At 31.4% G+C, this 26,176-nt stretch overlaps 1 protein-coding gene across 7 annotated transcripts in view; it reads right to left on the bottom strand.

The window, feature by feature from the left end:
* The window catches only part of zfh2 (Zn finger homeodomain 2), a 561,880-nt gene that overhangs the window by 49,504 nt on the left and 486,200 nt on the right, over positions 1–26,176 (bottom strand). Inside the window, exon 5 of one of the 7 annotated variants that reach the window (XM_024364357.2) lies at positions 8,204–8,234. The exons of the other annotated variants lie outside the window; for them this stretch is intronic. Within the exon in view, the coding sequence (XP_024220125.1) occupies positions 8,204–8,234 (31 nt within the window). The remainder of the gene's footprint in view (positions 1–8,203; positions 8,235–26,176) is intronic. 7 annotated transcript variants of the gene reach the window in all.

Genomic DNA, 26,176 nt, shown 5'->3' with positions numbered 1-26,176 from the left:
TCAGCATATGTAAATTAAAAAATCTATGTAAAGTAAGTATCATGCAAGATTTATATTTTTTTTTAAAAAAACTTCTTTTTTACAATATGAAATTACAATATGAAAATTTTCTAATAATTGCAAAAAAAAAAAATGATTAAAATGTTAAGTGAACAGATTTGATTGTTTTCTAACACAAAAGATTCCCATGTCTAGATCATCGATTTTTCACTTTACAAAATCTAAACTTATTGAATGGTGAAATAATATATATAATATAAAATAATAATAATAACTAAACAATAAAAATAATATATTTATTCTCTTGAATAAATACTTCCCGTTCTTAATTAAATAACTCTTTTATGAGCTTTATTTACGTCGATGAATACGAAATATAATGAAAGGGCAGAAGGTTTATTCTTCCCCTCCCTCTCCTGACTCCACAGTGCCGGTGCCTATGTAACCATATCGGGTTATACATCATTGAATACTTTAGGTTTCCATACTTGGTATTATAGCTTTCTGAATAATATAAAATGACATTAATTAAAGATTTATCTATCAAAGTAGCTACTGTAACACCTCCAGCGTGACAAAAGCAGAACCGCTGACGAAGCAGCTACAGTGAACAGTGATAAACGATGGAGCCACCACCTGCGGAACACTCTTGTTTAATTAGGAGGCGAACAATGGCACCATGAATCCTGCCTCTGTTTCATATTTATTTAGCCTAGAGCCCGGGGTATCCATTCTGCTAGTTGGGGCTCCGTGTAATGAAATGCTGCCCCAGGACCTCGCGTAACGACTCTCCCTCTTAATGGACTGTTCTACCATTGTCAGCTCCCGCGAAAATATGGAGTCAGGGCGATGGCTTTCCATTGTATGGGGATTGTCTTGGGGTGGCAAAGTAACTGCACTGCCGAGCTAAAGCTGTTCCGCAACAGATGAATGGTTAAATGCCCGGTTAAGCCGAAGTGGCTTCAGCCAGCTTTACCATCTTCGAAGGTAAGCATTGTTATAGAAAGTGATGATTTTTAGAAAAATTTAAACAACAAAATATTTACATATTTATTACTAACTAGACCATCCCTTCCACTCCCCTTCCTGTATATCTATAGGCTGGATAGTAGTATTATTGATGGTATTAAAACTCACATAGAAATAGGATAATTGTGAAATGAATTAAAAGGGAAATAGCGTGTTTAAATTTCTGATGTAAAATTATTTTAAGTCTATTATTGCTTGAGTAATATAGAGAACGCTTGGGGCGTTTTTTGGGACTTTTTTCAATAAGTGGCGGTTCCACAAAATGAGAGGCTTGACCCCATACCATGGTTATCCACCGGTAGATAACTAGATGGACTAGCAATTAAAAAAAACAAATAGAACCTCTCGACATTTCCCTTGAATGTGCAATTGCAATGTGACGGGCGATGGAAATAGTTGTTAAAGTCAATAACACATGTTTTATTGCTCTGCATACAGTTTCTGAGTCAAGAGATTGATATTAAACTTTCAAAACGTAGCAACAACTGCACCAACAGTATTTTTTCAAAAATAGCGATGTTAGTAATTTGGAATTCCATCTTTTAAGGGATATTCTACAATAACCAGATGAGTTCTACAAAACTAAGACCTTTATGTTTCATGCCTGCAAAAGCATTTTTGATTGAAAAACGATATGACAAAATAAATATATAATTATTTTCTCAAATTAAAAATTATTGTAATGTAATAATACTGTGATTGAACAATACTTTTTTTAATTAGGTAATTTTCTTTAATTTGATTATATTTTTGGAATGTTATGAAAATCAATCTTCATTCTGGGAGACTTGGTCCTCTAAGAATACAATTTTTTAAACATTTTTAGTAGCGTTTTCTTACTACATTTACATAATTAATTAATTAATACATTTTTAACCTAATTAAATAAATTTATTACAATAGATGTTATTTTAATATTTTATTTTATATTTATATATATTATGTATTTTTATATGTTTTATGGATGTACATCTAATTTTGCTTACTAAATATTTATGATCACTTGGTAAGTAAAAATGCAAAATGACCTTCAATGAACTTAAAACTGTGAGTGAATCCACCCGGACCATAAACTCAAGGGCTGTATTCGCTCAAGAACAAATTGAGTTTCCATATTACCACCTTCTCTTCAATTTATGTTTAAATTTTGGGCCGCCTGATATTTTTGGGCTGGAATATGTTTGACCATAAATTATACACCCTGACAGGATTTGTTTGAGAACTTATTCTTTTTTTTAAAAAAAAAAAAAAAAAAAGAGGAAAACATTATATGGATTTTAGGTTTATTCCCACTTTGCACAAGGAGTGGCAGTACAGAGGGATTGCATGAGTGCACTAATGGTTGCAAAGGCGGCAAAATCAAACCGAAAAGCGTGCCGGCCTTGCTCAGGCATTAGGTGTGGGCGGCCGGGCCGTGTAGCGGCAATTAGCGATCGGCTACCAAGCCCTCCAACAATGGAAATAAAATATTATCAGATCTGTGATGCCTGCTCCTTCCTAGGATAGCCATATCGATGGAAGCAAGGTCGAGGGTCTGGGCTATAGCAGGATTAACTCTATTCTGAGAACAGGGAAGTGGGTGGGGAACATTACTTTGTTGTATCTCAAATCTATCCTATATATCTTAAAAATCGATATATGAGCATCAATCCATAGTTTGATTCCTTACCTAACAGGTTGCAACACTGTTCAAAAATGAAATTCTTGCTTGTATGTGAAAAAATAGATATTAAATTAATTTCTTACAGAAGTGAAAAACAAGTTAAAACACGCAGTTCAAATTGAATATGTTTTCTCATCTTTTAATTTGAAAAAAATAAAATATTTTTCTTTTTTATATCCCATAAACCAATTCAGTATAAAATGTGATGCCGAACTTTGTATAAATCTGAATAACCTGAATGTTTCACACTAATCTCATGACAGGAGCAGTCAATTATTTTTATGTTATACAATTTTTTTTATAAAGTTTTTTATTGTTAATTAACACAGATCACCAAAGTTTTACTGGGGTTGAGCAAAAGTACAATACTAAGAATATATTTTCCCCATAAAATATAATAAATGCTATATTAAAATAAAATACAAAATATGAGGGGAACTTCTTAATTAAAAAATGATCGTAAAACAACCTTTTTGGTATAATCAAAAATATAAGGAAAACTTTTTTTTTGTACCTTTTTAAAAAAAAAAAATACTTTTACTACTATTAAAACTAAAAGCCTTTTAAACATTTGCCAGAAAGGTTGGAGAAATTGTGTACCATGAAACAATCTTTTTAAAAAAATTCAGTGGAGAATCAACGTGATTGAATTTCATTTTTAAAACAATAAATTAGTCTGAGGACACCTTTTGATATGAATTTTTCCAAATGCTATTTATTTCAACCGAAATACCGAAAAAAAATGATTTTGTATTTTATGCACTGCTTGCTAAGAACGTTAAAAAAATCCAACGTCTTTAGGTAGTCATTGCTTGTGAATAAATCACATTAAACCATACAAAACTTCAAGTCCAAGAATGATTTTTATTCTTTATTATTATAGGTGAAAAGATTAAAATAAAAAATAATCGATAATTTTAACATTAAACTTGAATAAATTTTAATTGAATTAGAAAATAAATCAGAAAATAGAAGTGAGCAGAAATTATTTGAATAAATTTTAATTGAATAAGAATGACGAATACATTTTGATTCGTCATCCAAATATTTTCATCAACTGATCATTCATTATTTAAAAAATTAAAGTCATTCCCAATTTTTTTTATTCGTAATTCTTTGCTTATTATCAGTTATCTATTTTAAAAACTTTATTAATTAAATGAAACTATTAAAAAAAATTTTTGATTTTGTTTCTAAGTGAACGTACCAACATTCATTAAAAATACATATGTAACAATTATGTATACTATAAATTCATAAATTTCTCCATATAAGTAAACAATAATAAAGACTTCAAGATTCTTATAAAACTTTTTTTTTACTTTATATTTTGCGTGTAGATATGACAGAAATCATTTTTTTTAAATCATTAATAATTTTTTAATATTTGTTTTTTTTTAAGGTTTTCTCAATCGAATAATTTAACCCTTCTAATGCTTTTTTATTCAAATAATTATCAATATAAAAGTTGCAGTGAAATTATTCGTAATTTTCGGAAACAAATTTAAAGAAATCGAATAATTGATATTTTTGTTCGAAATCCGTTAACTATCATCTAAGATAAATTTTATCATACTATAGCTGGTAGTATGAAACAAATATTTTTTGTTTTTTGGGATCACTAATTCGCCATTTTATTATATGTGCGTGGGAGTATTTACTTTTTTTTATTTTTATCTTTGATCTTAATGGCTATGTTAATACAAGACGCTCGCAAACTTCCTTTCGATGAATAGATGGGAGGATAACAAAAAAGCGCTCAGGTACGGGAGTTTAGAAGACGAGCAAAGACGCAGATATCTGGGTCAACGGTCGAATCTAATGGTGCAGAAACAATGGGGGCGCGTCGTGGTGGGTACCACCTGGGTGCGAGTATGGACAAAGAGTGCGTACTCCGGGGTTGGATACAATATATAATATCTATCACAATACCGATTGTTTAACACTAATTAAGGATCACAATTCGTCCATTTCTTCTTCTATTTCTTCCTCCTTCGGAGGGTTGTCTACAATGGAAGGGGATGTTACAGGCTTCAACGATGCTGTGTATTACATCAGACAAAAGGTCATAGACAGTTTCAAAGGAACCAGGAAATGAACTATGAACTTATCGTATAGTTGAAAACAGAACAATGTAGTAATGAAATTGTTCTAGTAACTATCCCTATATTTTATATTATAAAAGCGTTTAAAACATATGCAAAAAAATCAACGAGTAAAGGTAATAAATCATATTAGTAAAAAAAAAAAAAATTAAAATAAAAAACCTATAAAATTAAATACGTTGTCATAACTCGCTCATGTTTCTTTTTCAATTTCGTTTCAATTATTCAATATTACAGAACAGAAATGATCTTAAAAAGTTGTTTGACCACAGACATAGCGAGGAACGGGTTACGAACATACCTGCCAATGATTATTGCACCAGATAAAAAAACATAGAAACTATTTAATTGCCAGTTTAGAAAACTTTTTAAACGTGACATTGCATATCGATTCTCAACAACTTTACGTCTGTGTTAATACGTTTATTATTTTATGTTGATATTTATTTATCGAAATTTGGATGGAACGAACCATTCATTAACTAATTAAGATTTTAACTTGATAATGCAAGAAAAGTAAATAAATAATTAGTCAACGTTTTATAATTTCCGGTATCATCAGGACAGAGTTAGCATACCTAACATCGACAGGTAAACAAGACTAACCGATTATAGATAGTACATCACCACTAAAACATTTCAAGTTAGACATTTACTTCTTCAATTATGTTAAATGATTATTTAGAAATGATACTATATGCAGGATGAACTGGGACAATGTCAAATTGGTACACAAATGCCCCTCACGTTGTAGTTGTGTTAGGGAATAATGCATACAAATAAAAACATATTCGTCCCATAGATATTTTTTTTTTTACTATTATGTAATTAATCAAATTAGGAATATAATAAAATTTCTACTTTATAGTAAAATAAAAATATAAGACTAACTTTAAAAAAAAAATTCAAATTTTCTTAATACAACATTTTTGGATCAATGTAAAATTTGAGGAATTACTCTTTTTTTTTTGCCAATCAGTTCCTTCCCTTTTTTGCGATATTTCTCCACATTTACTTCCCTTGAAAATTCTTTGCATATTCAGAAAACTAGAGGTCATTTACGGATTTGCCCAAATTGACTGTAAAAATGAGTACCATGAAGGTCATTAAGAAAAAAATATTATGGAAAAATCAATTTAATTGCAATAACCCTTCTTTTATCGTTACGTAATACGCACAAGATCCCTTAAATTGTTGGGTTTGGAGGGATTGTCACTATAACTAAATTCTAAAGTCATTTTTAAATAAAGACTGCAACAGTTTGGTTTTTATTAGTTTTTTAGTGTATTCAAAGGTTTTAAGTAGAAAACTTTCACTTTTTATTGTCTTAAATTGAACGAAATCAATTTAATTGGACATTCCAACAAGTTGTTAACGTTTATTTCATATTCGTTACAGATACACTATAAACAAGTCTCAGCAAACTATTGTTAACACGTGAACCCATTCCCTGGGTGTACATCCGCCCATAAGCATATCAAAGAACTCTCCTTGGACAATCACGTATTGATCCTCCGATCCCACAATATATAAGACTGACTGCGATTGAAAGAAAATTATTGTCGCCTCGTTGTTCTGCACAGCGGATGACAGCTGATCAGCCTCTAATGAGGAGCTAGACAATAACAGGGAAACCCCCGGAGGGCATCAACAATCAACAATGAGGGACGTCAACCGTTGCATTATACCGATTTATGCAGGACCGATGGAGTTGACGTGACTTAGAATGGGGAAGTGGAAGTGGAATCTTTAACGGGGATCCTTGGGTGGTTCGTGGAGAAGTGGGGCATGATCCTGGCGGGAAAATGAGATCCCAATTGCTATGTCAGCATCTATTTACTCCAGTATAAAAACAAAACAAACGAGATAACGATCCGAGTTTCCCTCCATTCCTATCAGAATATTACAAATTCGAAACTGAAGAGCTACATAAATATATCGATATAATTACCATGACCTTCCTAACTAGCAACAATCACTCTTGGATGACGCTTTGCGAGATGATACTCTTGTACTTCAAAACAATAAAACTAAATGTAGTAATAGCCATGACAATGTAATTCTTGTATACGAGGAATCGCATAAATGAGAATTAGTTATCCAAAACCAAAAATGAAATGAGGTTTTAGAGTGCAGCATTAGTTATTCAAGATTTAAATTCCGTTTGATAAAAATGATCACCAGTAATCTTTTTAGGCTAGTTTTTAAATAATTTAGATCTCTTTCAAGAATTTTTTTGTATTTCAACAAATATGTTGATAGTTTGCCTCGAAAAAAAAATAAATAAAAATTGTATCAAAAACTTAATTTTAATTTTTTTTTTTTAGATATAAACAATTGATGGAAATTAGAAATTAAGAAACATTTCAAGAATGTTTTTTATTTTATTTAGACTATTAATTTTTTATTTCATTGACTTACGTCTTAACGAGAGTGAATATCAAGATAATAATGTTTCGCTTAGCTATCTGATATTCCAAATTATATAATGCGGTCCTTTCATATTGTTGATAAGCAATGAAAAATTAATATCAAAAAAATAATTAAGGTGAGTAGAGGTAAATGCATATTTGAGGCGAGTGCATGCATGGGAAAGTTTCTCAAATTTGTTTTGCTGATAGAGCTGCCATCTAGCGTAATTTGAAGTTAATTTATGCTTTTCAATTCAAATTACTATAAATGGTAAATATGGCAATAAAACCAATTTGAAAAAAATTCCTAATTAAAGAACTTGTTGAGAATATGTATTTAACTCGATTTACTTTATATATATATAAAATATACTCTATATAAATACCCCAATATATCACATTATTAATAAATTTAATTTAAAATAATTAAGAACTCCTTAAACCAAATAATAAATCATGTCAAATACTAATTGCATTATTATAACTAAATAATTGATTTCAACACTCATAACTACTCCGTGTTCTCAAAATAAGAACGTCAGTAATAATTTTAAGCTACAATAATATCAACTATTAATATATACACATATTATTGCATCAATACTACGAATTCTAGTGCTGATATATACACACAAAACTACTAATAATCCAAAAAGGTACTCCATACAATTGGAAATTCATAAGAAAATACTGTGAAAGGGTTCATGAGAGTGTGAAAACGGGTCTTTGGAATCCATTTCTACAGAGAATGTTGCCAGGGGTTCGTGTTGGAGATAATCTAGCATTGGAGAAAGGATGTTGGGATGGAGTCCCTCGACAAGGGTTCTGGTGGAGTATTTGCAGACAAAATGGCAATTGAAGCATGCCACAAAGCAAAACCACAGGAGGCCACGCTCAAAGCCCAATGTCTTTTGGTGGGGTGCAATTAGGGGAAGAGCATTTGGTACTTTTGTTATAAGTAAATAAAAATATATAAAAATTTTATTCCCACTGACCTTATCTGCATCGAGAACTCCGGGCCCCATTCTGAGAACAATTTCAAAATACGTGTTACTAAACAAATTTTTAATTTTTTTTTTTAATTTTGTTTGTGGATATTTATATCTAAAATTATTCTAAATTCTAGTAAATCTATGCTTGAGATAGCGGTAAGCCGATCTTGAGAATAAATAATAATTCCTCTTACTGTAACCCACTGATAAATGTTATAACAATTACAATTATCATGACTCAGATCATTATAATGAGATTAATAAAAAAATAATTGTATATATAATGTTTTACGATAGTAAATTCTTCTATCATATACACATCGCCCATTCTTCTTACATACGAATATCATTATCCAAGGCACCATTTTGGATGGTATCATTGTCGGTCATTGTAACTGAAACGAATTTCTAACCAAAATAACTGAGTAGCAAACAGAAATAGCAATCTTATGATAAAAATTGAATTCATTATGCCTGTAATATCACATCTTTACGGCTCCTACCACATACGGTAATCGATTCGACAGGCTATGGCTAGTTGAGAAATGAATGTTTTTCTATCAATATGAGTTTGTCCTGAACAATTCTAAACCTCTTTTTCGAATTATACCTTCTCCTTGCTGAACATTTTATCGTGCAGTTTAAATATATATAAAACAAAAAAAAGAAAAGAGGAATTTTGCATAAATATTCCGTTAGCAGAGAATGACATTAAAAATAAAAATACAAACAGATCAATTTCGATATGTTTACTTCCCTCAAATCCTTAAACCAAATCAAAACCTTATATATCGTAACCTTAAAATCAATTCTACAAGTTCCATTATAAACTAAGATCCATTATAAATGAGGAAATCTCATATTTATACATGTCCATTGTGTTTCTTATTTTATTTTTTTCTACTTCTCTATTATTTTATTTTTAATTTTTTTTACATCCCTCTAATTAGTCATTAGAATCATAAAATCTAACATAATCATAACGTAATCTAACATAATCTGTGGCATTTGGAAAAAAAGCAGATGAGTCAAATCATTTAAGAATTACTCCATGATAACAACATAAATATTTGAGCCAGAAGATACTTTCGCAGTTAAAATTAAGGTGATGTAAAAAAAAAAATAAATAAATAAAAAGAGTAAACCATTGAATTTGAATAGGAGTGTTAAATATAATAGTGAAGAATGAAGAGTTAATGGTTATTAAAAAATTACTGATTTCGACTCCTCTACTTTTTTTGAAAATCTACTAAGAATTTATTAATCAAGACAATTTTTTCAAATTGAATCGTTTATTTTAGAAAGGTTACAAGTCCAAAATTACTATTGTATAATATTTTTGAAGAAATAATGCTCTGAAATAAAAATTGTTATATGAATCTCCTACATATAATTTTAGGAATTTTCAAGCATTCATATTCTAGAGTTGAGCAAGTTTTATTTTCTGTATTACAAAAAAAAAAATTGTTTGTGCTTATACCATTTCTACACAATAAACGATTCAATTGTCATTTAAACTTATTTTATGTTTATGTATTATGTTAATGCATTACAGTGAAATTAGTTATATTGTATTGCACAACTGGAATAGAAGGGATGAAGTTAAAACAAATAAAATAATAATTGGTTTGTAATAATGAATATAAGATATAAAATAAATTCCACATAGAAAATATATTTTCTTTATTTAAGGGCTGGCTGCCCATTAGAATAAAAGGGCTGCAACTATTAACGCTTTGGACGATAGAAATTTCGCGATATTATACAATATTTATATTCTGTTCGTTGAGGCATAACACATAGAGGATTAAGGTGCCCTTGAAACACCTAACCTACTCTTGATACCTGCAAAAAGGACTTACAGTTTCACTGAACTGCAACTTTTAAATTTGAAAACACAAGTTTAAAATTTAAAAGTTTTAATTTTTTTTTAATTCTACGCTTTATATTGTATAAGTCTAAATTAAAAAAATTAATGTTAATTAATGTTAAAATTAGTATTGAGTGGAGTTTGTAGTTTTTTTTTGTTTTGTTTTTTTGTACTGCTATTATTATTATTGCATAATTGCAGAAGTTACAGTACTGTGAAACTGCGAATCAGTGAGAACTTTCTGAAGGTATCCAAGATAGGTGTTTTGTCGAACAGCTCAACCCTATGCAAGTGTAGAATCTGAGCAAACTTGAATATGGAAATTATAAATAATGAAGACCGAGAAATGAATTGTTTTAAAACAAAAAAAGAATATGATATCATTTTCACAATAGCTATGATTTATACCTCCCTGATTATATACAGTTAGCCGGCTGACAAAAACGATATTTTTCTAATTCAGCAGAAATATATCAGAGTATATCATCATAAATCAAGGGTTTCGACTAATGACAGAGCGAACAAACCGAACCCTGATGATATTTTCATTGGGTTCGAGCCGCGCCGAAGAAGGCAGTTATTATTCAGTTACAGGGAACACAGTCTCGATCTATTATTTCTTGGATAGTGCCGCTTCTATCCAACTCTTGCACTGCCACCAACTTGCTATTATCCCTCCACTGCATCATTATTTCATCGCCTTATTAAGACCTCTTCCGTGTGTGTGCCGTATCATTTATTCTGTCGTGTGTTCTGGTCGAAGTTTTGTGAAATACCTGATGATGTAACGGAAGGCCTTGAAAAATTGATGATAAAAGTCGGGTGCCTTATTATGAGACTGATATTACAGGGATTAGAAATTTTTAGTTATGAATCAAGTTCCTAATTCTTTTAATTTGATAAGTTTCAAAACGGTTAAAGATACAGTTTAACTTGATAAGTAACCATATGGAATTAAACTAAAATATTATTAAGAACACAAAATAGTCTTTTTTACGATGATGATCTTAAACCCAAAAATATTCAATATCTGTTAATTTCAATTCGGACGATTTAAAGCTTGAGGTTTGTATGCATTGTTTATGACTTATATCTAAAATTTTATATATATTGGGAAACGACTTTGTTCCTGTAATTATAAGTTTGAATCCTATGACCTCCATAGATTGCGGGAAAAATATATATAATTTTCAGCTTTGGGTTATATAAAAGCTGGAAAATAAAAATGAATAAAAAGAAGAGTTCGTTACACTAAATCCTGCAATTTAGACTCAGAAATTTTTTTGATAACTTCGCAATGTATTTTTCAAAGGAAATGCATCATTTGGTTTTTGCATCGATAAACGAATGATTTTTACCTTCGTTTCTTGCAAGCCGTTCTAAATTTCACTAAGAAATATAGGTTTTGCTATATCCAATATAGCAAAGACTGAAAAGTCTTTGGGCTTCTGCAAAATCTTAAAAAAATCAAGAGAATAAAGCCCTTTCATTTCAGAGAATTGCGTTGGTGCATTAGAATTTATTAGAAACTATACAAAGAATTATACATCCCAATAGTTTAAGGCATTGTCAAAGTATATTACAACTATGTCCACCAAAAACTCACTACATAAAATAACCAACACATGTTTGAAAAAGATGGATTTTTCTTTTAGCATAACCCATTTATTTGCTCTTCTGATAATCTCATTGCAGAAAGAACCATTTTTTCTCGTAGATCTGTATTTTAAGTAGGTCTATATCACATCATCATTTCAATTAATGCTTCATACTTCCTAATTAATAATTTAGTAATGGAGAAGAAGTAGGAAACCGGTACAATCAAATTTCAGAATTGCTTTATAATCCGACAAATCTAGATTAAAATCGATTTTGTGACACCCCCGCGGCTGCGAACAATATACCAGGAGTCCCTCGCGCTAGGAACAATAGACACCCGGTAAAATAATAGAAGTTTGTTCCGTGACCAACTAAGTCCAATTACCCCCGGATGCCAAGTATGTGGATGGTACCGTTGCATGTCCCTTCGTAATAGGTTCTGATTGATACCGCACATGATGGTGCAATTGAAAAAGTCCCTCCTGGATGTTCCTCTGTGAGAGACCTCACGTGATTGTGGCCATCTTATCCACACGCCTCCTCACACGAGTGCTCTTACGGATCCCTAACTGCCTCTTACCGCGCTCCCGTTTAGGGAAACTCCTTTCATCTGAATAGTCGGTCTTCATGGCCTCGCTAACTATATCACACTTCCATCGATTGCCTCTGAACTTTACCTTCCATGAGAGAGGATTGCCTTTGATATGGAACGAGGCAATAGAGCTGTATTCGATGGATCAATGTAGTCGAACAGCCTCGGTTTTAGTGACACAAAAGGAGATTGAAGAAATAGATTAAATAGTGAAGATTTAATATGTTTAATATGATATTGTTTCGTTAGCAACGAAATTATTTCTTGGAAAATGTGGTAATGATTGTCACTCTTAGAGTGTTATGTACTTCCAGTAATAGTATCTAACGCATTTCAGCAGAGATTATGCAATTTGTTTAAAATTTACGATTAAGCGAATTGCAGTGAATTTAAACAATTCAAAAAGTGAAAAATAGAAATGTGAGGAAACATTAGTAAGTCAATTATTGTTCTGTTAGATCATTATCGATTTTCACCATTCATTTATATGAGACATGTGAAGCACAAACATCTCTTTATTAGGTTTTTTTTCCGGAATAAAGGGAGAGTGGATTGGAGATGAAATAAAAAACTATGCGATTATGAACGGCTGGCAATATATTACGATCCAATGACATCGGACGAGTTCTGATTCACCCATCGCCATTTGCTGATGGAAGTTTGCCTTGTGGATGGAACGATATGATATCACAGCTTCCCTTCCTCAAAGTTAGAAAATATCAATTAGAGTTATCCCCGGACGATATATCTTGTAAAACGACCCGCCATTGTTCGTCACCCCCAACGCTTTTTCGATATCCTTTTTTTTCCCCCGTTCTGTGTCGACGGTGATATATGCCCTCCACGAGCTAGGAAACAACTCCCCCCTCGGTTCAATGGTATTCAGCTTCTTTCACATAGAAGCCCTAATAGAACCGATTCCAAAGGGTTGTCCTCAAATGGCCTTCGGTTTGTTTAACATACATTTTTAACAACGGGCAGGAAATAATGCGCAGTGGCTGATGAATCAGCGTGGTGGCTCAATGGTCTCGGTAATGCAGATGTCGGGTTTCTACTTTTTATGGCAACGCCATTTCCTTTGGTCTGCTAATGGGGATGAATGTATTTGTTTACATGTTACCATGCAACGATTTATATTTTTCGTCAACATTCGTAAACGTATTTTCGTATAGTTTGAAGTTCGATTTGGAAAAAGCATCAATATAATTTATATATAACATTATTATGAAACTAGCCACAATAAGGAGGCCGAATGATTTGAATTAGACGGTTTAAATTAAATGGATGAAATTTTAATTATTTATTCTTGTCCTAATAAATATTTAAATAAAAAAGAAATAGGAAAAAGCACAATGAACAATAAGGAATTAGACAGAAACATTACCAATTATAATGAAATTGGCTTTTAAAAACATTAAGAATATAGATATTGGCCATTATTAATAATATTGTGTAAATATGGTTTATTATTATTATTATCTTCAATTTATTTCGTTGTTTGTTTCGTTATTTCGTCCACAACTTTAAATTAGTAAAAAAAACTCTACTTAGCCTTTTACGACCAACAAGTTTATCGATGTGTGATGTTCCTCACTACAGAGGCTCCTAGTCCATGACAGCCCTTTTGGTTGATTTTAATAAATTACGTCGTTGGGTTTCCATCAGATAAATTAATCTTTTACATTATTTTTAACAGCTATGTAATTTTTTTTTTAAATATCTCGAAAGTGGTCAATTCAAGCATAAACCTGTTATCTTCAAAATAAAATCCCTGTATTATATTGCACGCTCGTTCAGTTCTGTCTAATGAAGGTAATATCAAGAGTCACAATGAACATGGAAGTATTATTTTTTTCCCCTAGCGATATCTGGAAAACGGCCACTTTTTACGCAAACCATTTGTAGTTTTGACAACTTTTAAGTCATAAATCCGTCGAAACGTTGAATGTGTGTGTAAAACGGTTCCTATTACAAGATATGATTTTAGAGGCTTGATAAATATTTTACATTTCATGTATGATGGTATTTAATTAATATAAATTTTAACATAATTCCCCGATGTCATCTCGAGGAAATGTATACAAAATTTCAAGCTAGGGTATAAAACCAACATCTTTTAATGTTTTCAAGAATCGAGAAAAGTATTCTCCTTTGAAATCAATGACTGACTCCTGGCAAAAAAAGCGAGTTATTGAGACGGTGGGACAAGGTCTGGTCTGACTCACCGCTGGTTAATCGTCACTGAGTCAGGTTCTAATTCCCGGAGAGTCCTCTTTCGACCCACGCTACTTTCTTAATTCTCGCTAATAAGGATTACCATGGTTCGTGACAGTGTCCTCGCACTGCAGCTTTCGAATATACCAAGAAAAAATATGTTTCGTAATATAAGTTTTTTAATTCTCTGCTAGATAGAAGATGGATATGGAAAACAAGATGCAGAAACTCACTTAAAACTGTTTTTTCTTTAAAGTTCATTACCTTACTAGTAGTAATAATTTCAAATTATTTTTTTTTAATTTGATAGATTTATTTATTGATAGATATTACAATCTGCCACACAGTTGTGGACAATAGGTAATAGTGATGAATGATCTCATGCATACTGAAATAAAAAAAAATAAATAAATAAATAAATAAAATAAAATAAAGTAAAAAAAAAATAATAAAAAAAACTCTTAAAATATATACAAACAAAAGAATGATTTCAAATTAAAAACAAATAGCCTGTATGCCTCAAAATGTTTCCCAAACAGCAAAGTCGCCTGCGCAAGCGTGTTGATGAGTTATGATGTCCTGAATTTGTGAACGACTCTTTAAGTGTCAGTTTTTTGGGCACAAATCAAAGGGACTTTGTGTTGCCTCCTCAGGTTTGTGTTCAGTTAATATTGTTTTATAACTACCAACAGATAAATGTTTGTGCTATCTATGCTTTAATTAATCAAAGAATTTCTCCAACCTTCGGATTCAATAATTAAGTTGAACTTCAGATTTTAGCTCAAATATATATTTATCAATGCATTATATATCAAGATAAATAAAAAAGTTTCTGATAAAAATTCAAGAACGAAGTTTAAAAATAGACTATAAATTATGTAGTATTATTTATTTGATTTTTTATCATCTACAACCAACGTTGCTGATATTTATGTTTCTTTTCGCCTATCTTTGCTTTGTTCTTTTTAATAATGAAAATAAAGTTAATCGAATGTAATAGAAAAAAAATCAGAAGAACTAAACAAGCGTGTGAATACATTTGTCGATTCCTTTTTTTGAAAAGCATTTGTACAAGTCAAGAAAAAAACACTGAAGTAAAATTTGGACATGTAAAATCTATTAATCAAATTTTTGTTCCTTTTATAGTAACTCATTACAATGAAACCTTAAACAGAGACCAAAATTTTAAAATGAACTTTAGAAATTCATTTGATTTCATTTTATATTAATTTTAAGATCTGATTTCATAAGGATGATAATTAAACATAATAAAATGCAAATATTTTTTAGTGACTCATATTCGTTAACACTCATTGAGGTTCCCAAGGAACTGATTCCCGTGAACCAAGCTGTCTGGAAGGTTTGTTAACATCTAGAAAGGCAGCTAGGAGCTGATCGGCGTGAAGTGCTTTCTATCCACAGCTTACTCGGCTATCATTAACAGCCATAATTATCGTATCAGAATAGTTTTTCTTTTCAAGGTGGTGACTCAGACAATAGAGACAGTAGAGATAGCAACTATTAAACACACGAACTGGGCATATCGTCTCACCACTCGGGTCTCCGTCCAATGCTGGTCTGTATCTTAACTGATGTTTGTCCTCACGAGTTTGTCTCCAGAAAAACTTTCTCACTGAGATAAATAAGTCATTGATGTTTAATAATATTATTACTTGTTAATTCCACTTTATAACCACCAAAGGGTCCTTGTTACTCTATACAGACCAAAATATGAAATAAATGATTATTTCCCTTCACAAAACTTCACTATTTTTCTTTTCAAATTGTAATAATATTTTACAGTTTGACAGTTAAAAAAATCAATACTGTAATTAAAAGAATGGATGTTTAGTTTTTAAATAACAGGCACACATAACATCTATTGAAGAATGGTGTAAAAACTGGAGAATCAAAATAAATCCTGACAAATCTCACCAGATGACCTTCACTCTCCGTCGTAAACCTCTGCCCTCCTGTCCTACAGTATCCTTTCTAGATATACCACTAATGCCTGTTGAACAGATTCGATACTTAGGACTCCATCTTGACAAGAGACTTACTTGGAATCCACACACAAGACTCAAACGACAAGAAACTGCTCGTAGATTCCGATTGCTACAACACTTACTTGACAAACGCTCTAAACTTCCCATTCATTACAAAAAATTAGTATACACTACAATAATCAGACCAATTTGGACATATGGAATTGAGCTCTGGGGCTCCACCAAACCATCAAATTCTTCCCGCATCCAATCGTTACAGTCCAAAATCCTACGTAAAATCCTTGATGCTCCTTATTACGTCACAAATAAACTCATTCATAAAGACCTTAATATCCCATTCGTTGCAGATTTGACCCAAAACAGATATGCGTCTTTTCATTCCAAACTCCTTAACCATCCTAACCCATTAATTCATAATCTTTCATCCTTAACAATCCCTGATAATCCTCCGAGGCGTCTGAAAAGAAGATGGCCACGAGACCTTCTAGTTTAATTAATGTTTGAAGTACCACCTATGGGTGGTTCCTTCCCAAGATTTTCAAGTGTATATGAAACATACTAAATATTTACTTATTGTATTATTTTGTACAGTTGTAAATTACAATAAATAAATAATTAAAAAAAAAAAATTTTTAAATAGGAAAATAAAGTACATAGCTTCTAAAAATGTATGCAATGAGAAAAATGCACATTAAACTGAAGTTATACACGCCCGTGTAGTGGTACATCATATCGTGGTAGTCCAGGTGCAATAGTTTATTTATTGAATAAATAGACCTTCTCAAAGTGATAGTTGAGAGAAAATAGTAACGACTAGAATAAAATCAATAAAAAAATCATAAAACCGCCAAAAATTTGATTAAACAAAATGTTTTTCAGAATAAAACAATATGTAATTGCACTTGACGTTATGAAAAAAACATGAGTTTAGACAAATGAAATCGGTTAATAACATTTTAAAAAATTTAAAAATACCACAATATTTGGATATTAATCCTAAGGCTTACAACTATCGTATAGACAAAACAATAAAAATTATATGAAAAAATAATTATAATTTCGCGAATTTTCGCGAAAATAGCGAAAATGTAATAATGAATATTTCGGATATTCCAGAAATATTTATGATCTTTTAACATTAAACGCATAACACATTTTATACGACTATATACTATTATCCGATAAATTAATTTAAAAAATAAAATAAAATTATATATATAAAGGTGATATTTTCGCCAGGAAACAAATTGCAATGACAAACAGAACCCAGAGAAAAAAAACCCATTCGTCAGAAACAATTCCTGTAATATTACAAGCTCTCTAATTACAATTGGTGCTGATTATCACGTAAAGACGAGGAGATATAGCAAAGGAAAAAAACTACGAAAGGAGAAGAGAAGAAAGAAATCAGAAGCTGGCATTTCATCTGCTAATTGCTCTGAGAAATGACGCACAATCTGAACATTAATTAGCCTATTCAGGGCCACCTAATGAGTCCTTCACTTGAGTCACGGTCTTCAGAAAAATTCAGGTCGTTTCCGCCGTCTCAAATTCAGATTTTTTTATATTATTATTTCCCGGTAACTTCATCATTAAATACATGTTTTAATATTAATTAAATCATAAATAATATTCCTGAATATGTTTGAAAAACCAGTTTAAAAAACAAAAAGAAATCTATATTTCATTTTAACTCAAAACTCACTGCCCATTTTTCATTTTTTAATATTTCATTTTTTTTGTTCTTATCCAGCGAAAGAATTTTCCCTTAAAGCCATTGAATCATATGTGATTAAAAGTAGTCTGATTTTGAAGAAAAAAATATTTTACAAAAACAATTATTAATAATTGAAAAATAGGCTTGCTTTGAAAAGTAATGCCTTGACTATAATTATTCTGGTTTTAACATTTAATATTATTTATGAACTTGTCTACTATTAAAATTTAATTTAAATATTTTAATAATGAGCTTATTTGTATTTATTTATAAGTAGTTTTTACAAATCGTTACTTGAAAAACTAATTTTAACTTATTTTAACATGAATAAAAATGTCATTATTCGAACCACAGAAAGAAGGAATTAACAGAATTAAGAATACCTTAATATAAAACTTTTTCACTTTAATTTATTATTTACGTTTAATTTTAAAATTAAATCAACCAACCTACTTTTTATCCCCCATTCTTGAGATTTCTGAAAGACAAATTTAAAATCGTAAATTTTAACAATTCAAAAGGTTGTCTTGTGATAAAGAGAGTAAATATGAGCTTTATTTATTTACTACATATTTGAGTTTAAAAATATTATGTTTTTTTTATTTAATTTTTTTAGCGGTTATTTTGAAAGGGAAAATTAAGGGGGTAATTTCCCTTTCCCGTAGATTAGCAACAGTGCAAATTTGAAAAAAAATATCAAATTTTTGTTTTGTTGAAGTTGAAATAACATCGTTACAGATACATCTAACATTACGACCTTTAAAAGGTGAAAAGTCTTTTAAACTTTTACTGAAAACATTTTTTCGTTGCCTGATTTCCTGGTCTTAAGCTAGCTCATTACTTACCACAGTTAGGGGTTGAATAACAACAACAAGGTACTATTGTGAACTTTTGAAAAACGCAATACAGCATCCAGATCATAAGGTCACCTAGACCAAGACAATGACACTTCCAAGAACACTCGTCGGTATCCTCCCAGAGCTTGGAGAAATCCGTTAATAGGAGGCCCTGAAATATGTTACCCCTAGAACAAGACACAATGGCTCCGACCGTACCTGGTCCAAGACAAAAAAGAACAAAAACGAATGGTGTGAATGGGCAGGTAGAGGTAATTGCCACCCACACCGCCTCTGCTGGTCCTGTTTACTCTGGCTCGGGGGTTCTTGTCAACGGATCAGCTGTGAGGATGTTGATGGCAGCTGGTAGAAGGGTTAGGTCCATGAGAAGGTTACGTTGCTAGATCTAATTTGGAAGCAATCCCATCCGTTGGTTCGTTTCATATATTTGCCGAAACACACCAACTGATCCATTTCTTGGCTTAAACGTGACCCCACCTTGTAACTCAAAAATTATATAAAATTTCTAATTCACGCAAAACAATAGTTTCATCATTAGCTTTTCAAAGTTAATAGGCAATTTAAACGTACAAATTATAAAAATGACAAATGATTCCGTCAGGGTATATACGGTCTGGAAGCAACGTAGGAATATTTCTGAAATGTTATTTCTTCGTTGCTTATCAAAGCTTGTAAAAGAAATGGTAGCTGCTTTGTGTGTTGTGCAAGTCTTGAGTAATAAGAAAAAATTGTTTTGATAGCACTACAAAAGCATGAAAAACATAGGTCAAAGGGGTTCAAGAGAAGTTGGGTTAAGCTGGTCTACCTAGCAACCACAAATGTCAACGCTTTCATTTTTACTTCGTATTCTTCTCTTCACGGTTATCCTATGCTACCGAAAATGAATCTGTTTGCCCAGGCCTAAAAGTACCTTTAAGCTTTTTTTGGCTAAATGCCATAATAATTACAAAAAAAATTAATGAACCAATTAGCGTGAATTCAATAGGTAAATTTATGATTCCATCAGTAAATGAAAAGAAAGATAAATTTGCCCCGAAAGTGCTGCCATCTCTTGAAAAAAAAAATCATTAAAATTCGGTATATTTAGCCTTACGAGTAAGACTTGCTTTATGCAGATCATTTTTAATCACAATCAACTATTGCTCAAACAGTACCCGAAATTGTCCATTAAAATAACTTGTGAGTGTAACTTCATTTCTGTGTTTTAAAAAAGTGGTAAGTAATAAAAACTACTTTTTGACCAACACTGTTTTGGGTTAATAAGAGAACCACTAAAAAAATTAATGTTAGAACTAAGATCAAATTACAATACAGTTAATAACAATTTAATTGTTTTTATCGATTTTTATAAAACATTATTATGCGATTTTCTGATCGACCTCACTGTGTAATAGAATACGGAGGACACCGGAGGCCAAGTGATCAGCCGAGATTCACTTTGGCCGGTGGGACTGGGCCCCCGGGGAACAAGGCTTTACTGCTCCTCGGGCTATAAAGAATGTTAATCCTAGTTGGCCCCGGGACCCGCTGGCTGTAAAGGTGTCTCTTAACGGGCCTCCGCAACAGAAATAATTTGTGCGCGGCCTCTGGGGGCGGCTACCCTTCTCCCTCTAGAGTAATTACCGTTCCCATCTACCTTCGGGTCCTCATGGATTTCTTTTCTTATCTTCTTCTACAATTTATGTCAAGCTTAAAATTGAAAGATTGCTAATCCTTAAAATAATAATAAGAATAACTATTTCCATCTTTATTAACTTAACACTTTGAAAATCCTAATAGAATTCCATCTCTTTAAATATCACCGTATATTAAACCAAGGTTCCACGGTGACAGTGATAGTAATTAATTAATGCATATATCTTTAGAAAGTTTACTAATGAATATAGCAATTTTTGAAAAAAACTAAATCGATCAATAATAAAAAAAATCATACATTAAACGTTTATATATTTATACACACATATATTTAAACATTTATTCCGTTTTCCGATTTCAAGTGCTTTTTAAATATTGCTCTATTTAACTATCTTATATCTCCTCTGTCCGTTTTCAGCAAATATTTCAAAAGTGATATAGGACAGTCGCTCCCTACGGGTCTTAGTGGGGCGGGTCCGGCGGGTAAGGATGACCTTTTTTTGTGTTATGATCTGAGCTGGTGACACGTCGTACATCGACCAACCTACTCGCTGTAATATAAATACTTGGAATGTATTTTAATTCATAATATTTATTTTATATCCTTTTTTTCCTAATTTCATACTTATTGTTCTCTATTTGTTCCTTAAAGGGGTGAATAAGGATAAAAGATGAATATAATAAAAATATATTGATATGTGGAAATGGTCTCTTAGGTCATACTGCCTGGAATTTTGTAAGCAACCCAATTGAAATCATGACTAAAAATAACAAATATTCCAAGTTTATTTTTTCGAGTTTCAGGCATAATTTCTCTTACTATGTTGATTATACAATATTTTTAACTCATTAATATCTGTGTTAACAATAAAGCATTTTTATTGTGGTTAACAATAAATAGTTTCCTTTTTCTATTATGATACCTTTATAGATCGCCACCCGGACTATCTTCCCACAATCTACTTCATACGGTCAACTATCTTTTTCCGATTTATAAAATGGTTAATTTATATTATATCATTATATCCTATTTTTCACTACCTAATTCATTTTAGAGGCCGTTGGAGTATGTTAAGTACTGTGGCGGCGCAAGATAGACTCCAGTCTGGGAGGATTGACTTTTATTTCGTGATGGCCCCACATAATTAGTACTTAACCTTCCCATTCTGGTTATATTACGAAATAAAGTAGGATTTAATCCTTTCGTACGTCAGAAATGGCTAGGAAGGAAAACACTCATTTCACTCTCAAATATTTCACATAGGTGAAAAGATTAAAAGCTATGAATAATTTCTAATTCTATTCGATAGTCTACAGTATACTAAATTATTCAGTATGATTTAATAATACATATATATTAGCATTATAACATAAGTAGATGTTATGTAAATAATGTACCATTTTCTAGGAACGCAACGAATGTCAAATTGTATGTATACTTAGCCAGCTAAGTGTTTTTCAAGGTATTCTCGACTGATAAGACTAAGGACAAAGTGAAAAATGTCATTTAGTGTAGTTACGTAATTTTATGTATTCAGATACGCAATGTTCCAATGGCCATGTATTTATACATTGATAACAGTGGCCATGGGTGATGTGAAGTACGAGAATCGATTACAAATAGTCAAGAAAGATCAGCGAAGAGATCGTTAATTATACTTTTATAATGTATTGAAGTATTAGCTGGAACCAATATTCAATTAATGACATCATATATTTAAACAATTGAATAAAATTCGCTGAATGAGGATAAAAGCGTTTATTAGCCTTTGTTTCGAGTCAATTTTGAGTCAGATTACTTTCAAATATGGGTGAAGCAATTGAAAAAAAAAGTGTTATTTCAACGAGACATGATTTATTTTTAATAACACAAAAATAAAATTAATTAGAAGAAATGTTGAGTCTAGATAACACGAATTGGCAGGGATTACCATTCTTAAGTTAAATAGTTCGTTTGGTGTAACGGTAGTCTCAGATGATTGTTGTGCGGTATGGTATATTTTAGGCGCCTGGGATCAGAAAAAACTAAAAGACTCGTAAAAAGGCACAAACTGCGAAATGTAACAAAACTATTTCTGATATAAATCATCTTTCTAATTTTACCTCCTAGCAATTATTATTAATTAATGTTAATTTGGTCAAAGGTAAGATCTTTCGATGAAAAGTTCCTTTTGACTTCTGCAAGTGTGCCATCATGGGTTCAGAAGAGATCATTTCTATTTTAAAAAGTACTTTCATTGCCAACAATCCACAAAATAAAGACATTGACATTATTTGAAAAAAGTATAAATGCTACAAATTAATGTTACATACTACTATGGATAGAGGTCTAACAAAAAAACCGGATATGTCGAATCGGTAATGATTTAGCGGTCATTGCAATATTGGACGTTAAAGGACAGTCCATCACGCAACTGCCGAATCCATCAGCTGATGATGGAGTGAAAACAAACCAAAAAAAGGAGCGAAAATAATTTTTCAGCCCGACCTATGATGAACTTGGAACAGTTTCGACACCGACCGTAAATAAATCGCTCTAGAACTACGTTACGCGTTTTATTACAGAAAAAGCTCTATTACGTTAGCTGTGAAGATTGGTGAGGCTGTGGCGGGATTGTTCTACATTCGGAAGGGAGTCACGGGCGGCTGGAGGGCTGCACTTGGCCCAGATCCTGACCGCAAGACAATGCCACCGAGGAGAACTGCCCTAAGTGGATACAGCTCCTGCTGATGCAACTAGCAGGCTATGGCAATCCACGCACAAAAACAATCTGGAACAACGGCGTAACAAGAGCAATTCTGGAGGAAAAAATATTGGCGTGAGGAAAATTGTAGAAACGAGGTAACGATTGACTTGTTTTAACAAACTAACTAAGATTTCATCTGATGACGCTAGACTAAACAATACAATTTTTTTTTTTTATTTATTGATATTTACAACTGCATAAAAAATACAACAAGTAAATTTGATCATAATGACACAATGATATGATACAGGATGTAGAGAATCTACCCAGTAGTAGAACTCTAAAAACAGTTTACAATATAAGGTCACGAGGCCATCTTCTTTTCAGGCACCTCGGAGGATTGCCAGGAATGGAAGAGGAAGCAAGGTTAGAAACTAGTGGGTTTGGGTGGTTAGGGAGTTTATTATGGAAGGAATAATATCGGGTTCGGGCTTCTAGAAAATTAACGAAAAAATTAAGATGAAGCTCTATGAACTTCTTCCCTTTTCATAATTCACCATAGTCTTGATATCAACACGTCTGTCAATACACAAGGACAATGTAAGAGTTTTGATTGAATAATATGAGAGGAAGTATAAACTACTATTTTTAACATAAAAAGTATTTAAAAAAAAAGGGCTGATGTTAAATTCAAACTTAATAGAATCAGATTGTATATATAAATAGTTGACGGATTTTCTGTCTAAGTCACTAAAGTTATCTACTTGAACAGTCAAGTAGTCCTGATTAGTTCTTTACTCACTTAGTATCATTATCATTATGTTTTATTTATCCTTTCTCGACATTTATTTAATCTCAACTTCTTTTAGTGTGTTAAATTTTGTTTTCCCATATCTACTATTCTATTTCTTAATAATATTGCGTCTCTTGTACATTTGTAACCTTATAGTTTACGTATTTTTTTATATTCTTATCGTTGTTTATTTTATATGAATACTAAATTTTTTTATATTCTCATCGTTGTTTATTTTATATTAATACTTTAATTTGTATATAATTTTCTTTTCATTTATTTTTACATAATTTTAACCCTACCTTAATTTAATTTTTTGTATCTTATTATCTTACTAAGTCGAAATGTTCTTAGTTGTTTTTGCATTTTTCTAGTCCTGATGAAGCTCAACAAAGTGGGGCGAAACGTAGTAAATAAATAGTTGTAAACTATTTTTGTTTCTCTTTTGACCACAACGCTGCTCATCTTCTCCATAATTTAATTAAATTAGGTTTCAAATTTTTCTAAAAAATGAAAATTAAAATAGCATGGTCACATATTTTGTAATACTATACTCATATACTTTCAAAAGGGGAAATTATATATTAGAATATGTTAGTCGTTAGTTCCTAATGATGAGGAAATACCTCAAAATGTAACTACATGTAAATTAAAAAAAAAAAATCTTTTGAGTGTTTGTGAAAGAATATCGTTCTCATAAAGCTCGTATAAATATCGTATATTGGAGTTCTGTATGACTGGATATCTAGCCATATATCCCTAAAAATGTTCCTTATGTAACCGATCTAGCCCGAACCCGATATTATTCCTTCCATAATAAACTCCCTAACCACCCAAACCCACTCGTTTCTAACCTTGATTCCTCTTCCATTCCTGGCAATCCTCCGAGGCGACTGAAAAGAAAATGGCTTCGTGACCTTATATTGTAAACTGTTTTTAGAGTTCTACTACTGGGTAGTTTCTCTACATCCTGTATCATATCATTATGTCATTATGATCAAATTTACTGGTTGTATTTTTTTATACAGTTATTTACAACTGTAAATAAATAAATACAATAAATAAATAAAATAAAAAAAAAATGTATCCCTAAACTATCACCGGACACAGTTAAGTGTTAATATTTCGCGGTCCATTTCAGAAAACTACTAATTGCCATTTATATATCACTCACTAAAGTTTATACGTTATTTCAAAAGATTAAAAAAAAAGATATAAAACATATTGCAAAAATAATTTATCACCCTATGTTGATATCATCGCATTATTTCTACCTCTCCCCTTTACCTAGCTGTAGATCGCCAGCAAGTCATTGCGGAACACCTCAACATTTGACGTAGCACTCGACCATAATATTATAATGAGAAAGGTTAGGGAGTGACATATAGGGAGCGGATAAATATCACGGCAACTATATAGGTCGAAGATAAGGGTCGGGCGTGAACCTTCGGTCATGATCCCAGACTCCTCTCTCTATCTTATAGTCCTGTAAGGATCTAAGGAGGGTAATTGACATGCCTTCGTCCCAATAAAATAAATGAGTATCTTTGACATTTAAGATGTATCATAGACGGATCATTCAATTCAAGAATTTACAAACAACCTCCTATATGTATGTATTCAATGACCTATTTCGTCAGGAGGGTACGAAAAAAAAATTCGTACTTATCTATCTCAGAAATATATATTTCCTACTAGTAAATTAATGATTTAAAATAATATATTTCGTATTCTCGTTGCAAAATCTGACTTTAGAGTTTAAAAAAATTAGATTTTTGAACTATTTTAATACTGCATTTAGGATACGACTTAATTATTTTTAAAATAATACTATAACGTGTATATTTTTATTATTAGTTTTAGAATATATTTTTAATCCGATACAATTAAGTTTTAATTTACCTACAGCCTTTATACGTAAAATAAAAAGGAATATTCAAATTATCATTTCTGAAACAATAGGTTCTTTTTTTTCAAAATAAACAAGAGAACTATAGTAATAATTA

Source organism: Halyomorpha halys, unplaced genomic scaffold (genome assembly GCF_000696795.3).
Source record: "Halyomorpha halys isolate HHAL.00 unplaced genomic scaffold, Hhal_1.1 Scaffold332.1, whole genome shotgun sequence".
NCBI lineage: Eukaryota > Metazoa > Arthropoda > Insecta > Hemiptera > Pentatomidae > Halyomorpha > Halyomorpha halys.
The sequence above is the reverse complement of the archived record's forward strand: the minus strand, read 5'-3'. Positions and strand labels throughout refer to the sequence as shown.